The sequence below is a fragment of the Triticum aestivum genome, chromosome 3B (assembly GCF_018294505.1).
Source record: "Triticum aestivum cultivar Chinese Spring chromosome 3B, IWGSC CS RefSeq v2.1, whole genome shotgun sequence".
Lineage (NCBI taxonomy): Eukaryota > Viridiplantae > Streptophyta > Magnoliopsida > Poales > Poaceae > Triticum > Triticum aestivum.
Window position 1 is genome coordinate 733,491,045 of NC_057801.1, and position 8,859 is coordinate 733,499,903.

At 47.9% G+C, this 8,859-nt stretch overlaps 1 protein-coding gene across 2 annotated transcripts; it reads right to left on the minus strand.

Moving 5' to 3' along the window:
• Window positions 1-2,032: 2,032 nt before the first annotated feature.
• LOC123066240 (uncharacterized WD repeat-containing protein C17D11.16) lies at window positions 2,033-6,211 on the minus strand. 2 transcript variants are annotated; one of them, XM_044489362.1, is made up of 16 exons: window positions 6,001-6,211; window positions 5,725-5,915; window positions 5,539-5,621; window positions 5,320-5,424; window positions 4,882-5,008; window positions 4,728-4,786; window positions 4,551-4,622; window positions 4,393-4,457; window positions 4,209-4,305; window positions 4,047-4,115; window positions 3,416-3,514; window positions 2,927-3,067; window positions 2,804-2,833; window positions 2,656-2,718; window positions 2,491-2,568; window positions 2,033-2,396 (listed from the first exon to the last, which is right to left on the minus strand). In XM_044489362.1, the coding sequence occupies exons 1-16, from the start codon at window positions 6,117-6,119 to the stop codon at window positions 2,346-2,348; spliced, it is 1,449 nt and encodes a 482-aa protein (XP_044345297.1). In that variant the 5' UTR covers window positions 6,120-6,211; the 3' UTR covers window positions 2,033-2,345. The 2 variants fall into 2 exon arrangements, with proteins under 2 accessions (XP_044345297.1, XP_044345296.1); XM_044489361.1 differs by having other exon boundaries at window positions 5,539-5,624.
• Window positions 6,212-8,859: the final 2,648 nt, after the last annotated feature.

Below are 8,859 nucleotides of genomic sequence, written 5' to 3' on the forward strand. Positions count from 1 at the left end.
CCCTTCCTTAGTAGCTGCAACTTCAGGAAAACAAAGCGAGGCTCCGCGGCCCCTCGAACACATCGGAACAGACCGACTACCAAGACCAATCAGCAAGCCAGCTCTGCCCGAAGCCGCCATCATTGCCACACAAGAAGCCGCGCAAATCAAACACATCACCAGACGGGCACCTGCCCGACCGCAATGGTGCAAGCGTCCAGCCCATGGAACGCGCAAACAGGATCCAAAGTTCTTCCAGGCTACACCCCAAAGAGGGAATTAGCGACGATGCCGGTGCTGTCGCCCGACCTAGCCAGGCCTTAGGCTTTTGCCCAAAGAACTGGATCCAAGGGTCTGCAAAATGGGTGGACTCCAGGGCGGCGCCTCAAAGGAGGTGAAACAACGTCCATAGATGCCGACGCCATCGGTCGGCAAGATCCCAACAAGCTTTCGCCCAGAGCATCACCCAAACCCACACCCCCACGGACAGCACCTTCGCTAGCCCGCACACCTCCCACGGAGCCACCATGCCATGACCAACTATGAGCCACCACAATCCTTGTCGTTGGTCAGAAAAAACCAGCGAGCCAGATCTAGCAGCCACCCGAGCTAAGACGTCGAAGAAGAACCGAAGCCGACACAATGCACATCGCACTGGAGAGCCAGGAAGGCAGACTGCCGCCCAAATGCACCAAGCAGGCGAGCTGCCACCAGAAGTAGCGGTCACCACCAACGCAGACCCAACAAAGCTCCAGCCGAAGCCTCCAGCCGCCTGCTTCGTGCTGTGGGGTGGAGGAAACGCGCAGCCGGAGCTCACGCCGCACAGATCGGGAAGGGCCCGAGCCTCCTCATCGCCGACAACACCAACGCACGTGATGAATCCCGCCAACGCAGCGCAACCACTGAGAGCGGGCGCGCCACGCATCGCCGCCCACATAGCAAGCGCGTCACACCGAAGAGTGCCGCCACTACCAGCCCGAGGCCGCCGCCTCGGCGGACGTGCTCTACCGCGCAGGGACGACCGGATATCCCCATCCCCCTTCACCGCGGCAAGACCTCGCGGCGGGGCTAGATTTTTTCCCGAGCCGCCAGAGCTAGGCGACACGGGGCCGGGTTACGACACCGGGTTTTTTTTTACTGTTATAACTTATGACGCTCAAAAGTGACGTGACGCCCCCAATTCCTACCAGCAAGAATAACAATAGTTATATTATCCTGCCAGCAAGGAGCGAAGGAAAACAAATGGCGCAGGTGTTGATCCAGGGGCTTTTCTCTCTTTTCCATTTCAAATGTTATGCTTAATGATAAAAATAAGAAGATCACACGCAATGCTGAATGTGCAGGCATCATAATAGCGGCAAAAGACGAGCGCCTACCTGCATACCAACATATTTGCATATGCAAACGCAGCTTTCCTTGGAAACTATCAAATGGCACATTGGCACACAGGCAAACACGCAAAAGGCATCCAAAATAAGTGTCGCAGCCTTGGTTCAAGTCGACACTTATTTTTGAAATGAAGTTACTTCCTCTCTAAACTAATATAAGATCTTTTAGATACATGGTTTATCAATGAACCAAGCCACTTGCAAATGCTGCCGGGGCCGCTTTTCCGCTGCTGATTCGGACAGGCGTCAGCGTGCGTGCGTGCGTGCAGCCATCCATCGCCGTCTGCCCGCGACGAGAGACCAGACCACACTGTCGGTACTGCACACTATACTCTTTTCTTCTTCATTCAAAACTCCCTTTCTTTTCCCAGCTGAAACTCACATGATAATATTGTTTTCTGGAACACCCACAGACCGCACGACGCCGACGTGACACGGAAAAGGGCAACTCCACGTACGCAGCGGTGCAGTTCAGTACAGAAAGGGAGCACCCCGAAAAGAGACTGGATCATTTTCCAAAGTGAAGAGATCGGATTAGTTTACAGAGCAAAAGGGCATCGCATGCATGCATGCCCACGTTGCCGCACGCAACTGTACGAACCACAGGAGGAGGATATATTACAAGTGGAGTCCAGTTTTCTAACGAGCAGAATGTTTTCCGGTGCTTGATAATGCATGCCCACTTTCTTTCTCCTCCTTGCATTTTCATGTTTTTTTTTCACCTCCAGCAGATAAACGTGTGGATTGGCAACGCTCCGTATTGTATCTGTATGTGTCGAGGTCCAACCAACACGGGGTCTAAAATACTACTCCGTACTGCGTGATGAGCTGCGAGTTCCACACTTCACTACATATCCATTTTGTCGGTACAAGAGGCAAAACAGTTTTAACACATGCTGCAACCGTGGTGGACATTAGTCTCTGCGCCTCTCTGGAGGGAGTCTGGAGAAAACTGATAATCCATTTCGCAACATATGTCTACTTGCCGAATCTATTAGCCACCGCTGGTTCCAACAGTGTGTTCCAGACCTGCCAAATATGCAAGGGTGTTCAGTAATTGTGTGAATGGGCAAAAAAAGACAAAGCTCAGACAGACCAAGGATACGGGCAGCATTGTGCTTACTTTCAGCTTGCCGTTTGATCCTCCGCATGCTAGCAGGAAGGGGCTGTCGTTCGAAAACGATACCGAAAATATAGCTCCCTGCAGATCAGAAAGTTGGGTGAGCAACTTAGTAACCAGAGTAATTCCTTCTAAATATAAAGAAGGGTTTCACTTTAGTGCGCGTACAAGGTTTGGATTCAGTGAAGCGACGCATGACGGCTGGTTGTTCGACAGATCCCAGAGCTTCACCTGCGTTCAGAGATATGTATGTTAGCAACCGGTTGGATTCAGTGTCGGAAGTGTTATTGGCTTCTTCGTAATGCAAAGTTCGCACCGTGTTATCAGTTGAACCTGTAGCAAGGAGCTGCAAGAGGAAACAGCACACCATCAGTAATTCGGTTTATGTGGCTGCATCTCTTTTTTTTTACCACACCTGGTATAAAAATTGTAACAATACATTGGGGGTAGATGGGGTGAAGGATATTGAAGAAACAGCCTTGTCGTGTGCTTGCAGAGTAAACATGGGCTGGCCGCAATTAGAATGCGATGAAGCTGTCCGCGTATCAAACGCTTGAACCGTCCCATTTTCAAGACTAACCTGCAAGACCCAGTTGCCACATTACTATTATATCGAGTGAATCAGAATCACAAATTCATCCTGCGATTACGACTTGGGGAATAGCTGCAGGGAACCAAAAAAAAATTGCGACATACAGTTGAGAGATGGAAATGGTTTGAACTCGCTTATACAATCGTCGAGTCTATAGTCCATTAGTCCTACATCCTACTCAAAACATGCTGCTTCATAATAAAAAGCATGGACTCTATTAATCTGCATTTCAATCATACTGTTTCCTAATGAAAACTTCATCCCTTCAAGTTCAGCAGAAGTCGGAAATTTCCAGTAAGCGGGTTTCAGCATGTGTACAGAACAATGAAATCTTACCACAAACGTGTGTTCATTGTGTGGATCACAAGCTAAGCTTTCCACATCTGCTTCGACGGACCATTTATGACAACTTTGTCCATCACCTCTCATGTCAGTCTGTAAAATGTTACCAGTGTAAGTTCAGTGGATGGAAGTACAAAATATACAAAAATAAATTAATAAGTACTCCCTCTGTGACTATTAGTGATCTAAAAGATCTTATATTTCTTTATAGCGGGAGTAACAGACTCTTCAATAAGAATGTAAAATTAACACTGAACTGCGTCTCAAAATATCCGCAGTAACGCAACAGAACAAGAATGCCAATTTTTTTGACGCGTACAAAAATGCCAAATTAACATGTGATCTTCACCGTGCAAGAGAAGAGACTAAGGAGGCTCTCAAGTCGAATCCCAAGAACCAAAATCAGAAGGTAAACTAGTATATGTTCATATTTAGTTATTGATTACTCATACGAAACTGGGTGGTGTCCACGGCTCAATTACACAACACAGATGAGATTAGTAATTGCTGACATGCTAGAAATCAGCATGATGCTTAGAATCTGGCCAACAACCAAAATACATCATGAGCAGCAGCAGAAACTTCAGGAATAAAAATTATCATAATGGCTTACAATATCCATTACCATGGCAACTGATCTATCAAAAGATCCAGTGAGAAGAACTTCAGGTGACCTCCATGCAACTGACTGAACCTAAATGTTGGGGGAAGGGAAAATTAACTTAATAGACCACCATAAACATTCGGACTGATATACAGAAGTCATGAAGAAGAATGTAATCATTACCTTGCCATCATGATGTTGCAGTGTGCGGTCACATTTACCGGTATATAAATCCCAAACTTTAACAGTTTTGTCTGCACTTGCACTAGCTAGAGCGTTCCTGAAGTTCATAGGGAGTCATCAGCAAGGGTCCATAAGTGAAGAGACAGCTAGAGATGCAACCGCTCGAGTTGAAACATAAACGCACCTTACCACCGCGTTCCATGCAAGACCAAGAACAGAACTTCTGTGGCTACCCTCGTATTTCTTTGCCTGCACATGACATGCGGAATGAATAATGTAGCTAGGATTTCAAGGAAAGGAATGAACGCTCACCCGCGCAACAATGAAATATTAGTAGCATACCTTTTCCCCCTTAACCTTTTCTTTGTTTTTTGAAAGTCCTCCTAGCACAATATGTGGTTTGACCTCATCAACCTGTGGAATAACATCAAAGTCCAACAACAAAACATAAATTTCTTTGTAGAAAAACAACTCATGGTCGTATGAAGTAACAGTCTCCTATGTTTCTGAGAACATTACAATATCCAAGTTCCATATTTCAATTGCAGGATCCATGGTTCCAACAGCAATGAAATTCCCTGTAATGAGGAATAGAATAAGCCTTCATTTATTTATTTAACAGAAATAAAGCAGCACTCTTTGCTTCTTAAAACTCAAGTGACACCAATTTTACCTTCTTTCTTGGCATCCTTGAAGTTAAAATCCATCCAACCCGTGCAGAGTGGAAAATCTGAGAGAGGGACCTCATGATGAACATACATATTAAGATCCCCGTCCTCCAACTCTTCCACTATACTAACCTGTCATAGATAATAAAGGTTTACATGTCACATGTTACATGCATATAACCGGGCATACATAATATATGAGCTAGTAACGTCCAGCACAGCGAAATGCAGGGTTAAAATGTGAAATAAGCACATTCGTATCCAAACACTCTCTTACGCTGGACAATAACTAAATTCGAGAATGCAAATTTATTCAGTCCAACCAGAACAATGCTCTACATAAAGGTTCCCATTTGCATTCTTGATAACAGAAGATTATCAAAATAAGAACAGCGACATTTTTAGCAAATGCGGAGAAAAAGAGATGCTAACTTGACACTTGCCTGAAGAGAATTGAACTCATCCTCGTTGTGTGCACAAACAATCAGCATATCAGTAGGTTTGATAGCCATGTCTTCAATCTCCTCGTCCTCATCACCATCATCATCCTAATAAAGCAGAGAAGGGCGCTCATTCACCTCCAATGTGATGCTGATACCACCACCAAGAACAAAAAAATAACAATACTGTATCTTTTTCACGGCAAGAGAATGCATACTGACATCGTTGTTCCTGACGAGATGAGGGTCCTCTTCGTTGTTTTCATAGTACAAATCCCCCCTCCCGGTACTGAGAAGCTCGGGCTCTACTGCAAAATACGTGCAGGTTGCAGTCCAAGCATCAGCCACGCAAGATACAAGACCTGGTCGAATTCGCAGCGAAGGGGGCAGGGCAGCAGGAGCACCTACCGTCGTCCTCGTCATCGTATTCCTCCATGTTGAGCTCCTCGAGCCCATCGGAGACACCGCCTCCCGAGCCGGTCTTCCCGAGCGCCTCGGCGGCGGCCTTGGCCCGGGCGACATCCTCACTGTCCTCCTCGTCGGCGCCGTCGACCTCCATCTCGCCATAGTTTTCGTCGGCGGCGGCGCTGCCATCATTTCTGCTAGCAACATGCACGGTCATGGCAGTGGGTCGACGCGACAGGGGCGAGACAGAGCGGGGGAAGCGCGCGAGGCGAGGCTCACTCTGTGGCGAGGGCGATGCTCCTCATGGCCTCGTCGATCTCCTCCTGCGTGGGAGGGTCCGCCTGGATGGGTGCGCTCCTGGCGGCGCCCCTGGGCACCCAGGACATGGACGAGATCATCTCCGGCGCCCCCGGCTTGGTGGCGCGAGCAAGCGGCGGTGGAGTGAGATGGGGGGACAGGGGTTTGCTTCTTGTTTTTTTTAGGGGAAAAAAACGAGGGTTTTGTTATTAGTCGACTCGGGGGCGGCAGCTGGGCTTTTATTGGACTGGGCCGATAGGGGGCGCTGTGCTATGCCGTTTGTCCCAGCCCACCTGGAATGGGCTTCGTTTTGTTCTCGTCGGAGCGCTTTTTTGAAAGCCTCGTAACAATCAGTGCCACTTGACGTGCTCTCAACGATTCATCACATGCCGCGCTCGTTTTGAATAAACGGATCTACGAAAAAAAACTCTCAGGTTGCCAACGCGTCACTTGTCGCAACCTAGGGAATTGGAATGATCTTAGCAATGAGTACTCCTTAACTAGTGATTTCGGTTCTTGTCTCGTCTCTCTTTTGTTGGTCATTTTCCTAGAGTTCTTCTCGGCCTAGCGTGTGTTTGGTGAGTGCGCTGCCATGCCATTGTGGGAAAATATCTTGTGATACGGTGCATAGCATGATACCGTGCTCCGAGCTTGCATGGTGCGTCTGATCTACTCCCTTCATTCATAAATATTTGTCTTTTGAGAAATTTTAAATGGATTATCACATACGGATGTATATAGACATATTTTAGAGTGTGAATTCATTTATTTTACTTCGTATATAGTCACTTGTTAAAATCTCTAGAAAGACAAATATTTAGGACTGAAGGGGGTACAGTCAGTGGCGGAGCTTGACCAAGTCCTTTGGGGGGGCAAATAGAATATTTGAACTAGTGGGGGGGGGGGCAAACACACAAAATTTCATAACCTAAGCTCTCTCTCTAAAAAAATATATGCTTGCATGTGCCAATCATGGGGGGCCACAGCCCCCAGCAACACACTAAGCTCCGCCGTTGGGTACAGTACATGGAAGGCATGGGATCGCTCACACATACCTCCCTGTATATTTCCATTTTCATCTTGCCTCTCAAAAGTTGTGCGTGCTTGCAAAATCGTAACAGTTCTGCACATCTCACTTTCTCAGCAACAAGTCTTGCTCCTATCCGCTGCCATTCATCAAGATGCAGGCTGGCTGGTAAAGCAAAGTATTTTTAATCTCACTAACCCAGGATAGAAAGATAGGGAGACCGAAACTACCACTAACATTTTTTTTTTTGAAAACCACCACATATATTAATTAACCACCGTAGTTATTACAATCATTCCTTACAAAATTCACCACACAGGGCGGAACATCATTAACAAGAATACCATCTGATCTATTGTCAAGACTATACTTAGCAATGAGATGAGCCACCACATTGGCTGAACGATTAATCTTTGAAATTTTGAACCCATTTAGCATCTTGGAGATATTCATTGTTTTCTTCTTCAAATCAAAAAGTGCTGACCTGTCAAAATTATCCTTTGCAAGAGACGCAGCAACAAACGCACAGTCAGTCTCTAAAATTATAGGATTCTATAGAGTAATACCTATATAAAGACCAACAATACATGCCCGGAGTTCCGCTTCCTCTGCGCTTTTACAAAGCCCAATGAAATCCCAAGAAGAAACTATGATATTCCCAGAGGAATCCCTGGTCGCCACACCCACACTTGCAGCGATAATTGATGAAGTCATGTACCTAGGGTAGGGTCATGAACCTATTCTAGGTACCCTCCCAAGGACATCTACAGAAGAAACTGTCTTCCAGTCGACCAAGGGAGATTCCACTCGACGGACTGGAAGACACTCGACGAACTTGAAGACACTCGACCATGAAGACTCACTCGACCACCAGGAGTTCAAGATCTACTCTGTATCCAAACGGAGTCTTTATGGTCATGATGACACTTTATGTAAGGCGTTACCAGTAACGCCAGGCCTTAATGTACTTTAATCCTCCGCTACGTGGGCTGGCTGGGGTCTTGGCATCCTCTATATAAGCCACCCCCCTCCACTGGCAGAAGGGTTCGCACCCCTGTAACTCTCACACATATAATCCAGTCGACCGCCTCCGGGCTCCGAGACGTAGGGCTGTTACTTCTTTCGAGAAGGGCCTGAACTCGTAAAACACTTGTGTGCACAACTACTTCATAGTTAGGATCTTGCCTCTCCTTAGTACCCCCCTACATTACTGTCAGACTTAGAACCACGACAGTTGGCGCCCACCGTGGGGCAGGTGTCTTAGCGACTTATTGGAGAAGTTGCAATTTTTCCGATTCTCATCATCATGGTTTCAGATGGAGTTTTGGTTGAGGGCCGCGAGATCCGTCTCGGCGCTCACGTTTGTCGCAGACGACTCTGCCTGGCTGCAGGAGGCTCCGCTCGACGTCGACGCGCTCCCAGTCCATGGAGCTATGCACTTTCGAGCGTGCGTTCGTGGCGTCCTTCTGCGGCAACCGTCGACCCAGTATGGGCCGGTTTTCGTTTCATCCTCCCTCCCCGCTTCCCGCCGGCGTAAGGGCTCCGGTCGGTCGAGACTTCAGCGGTGGGTGAGGCACGCGGTGGCTCGCCAGTCGACCACCGCCCAAGTCACGGCAATCGAGCCCGATGAATCTCTCTACAGCATGTTCGACCTGTCGACTGGCTCCGTAGAGACTGCATCCGAGTGCGACAGCAGTGATCCAGCGGCGGAAGTCCTGATGGTCAATGGACCGCACGTTCCCCCCGGCTTTCCCGCTGCCGAGGGGGGCAACGGCGGAGGCGATCCGTCGCACGCCCATGAGGAATATCTCCCC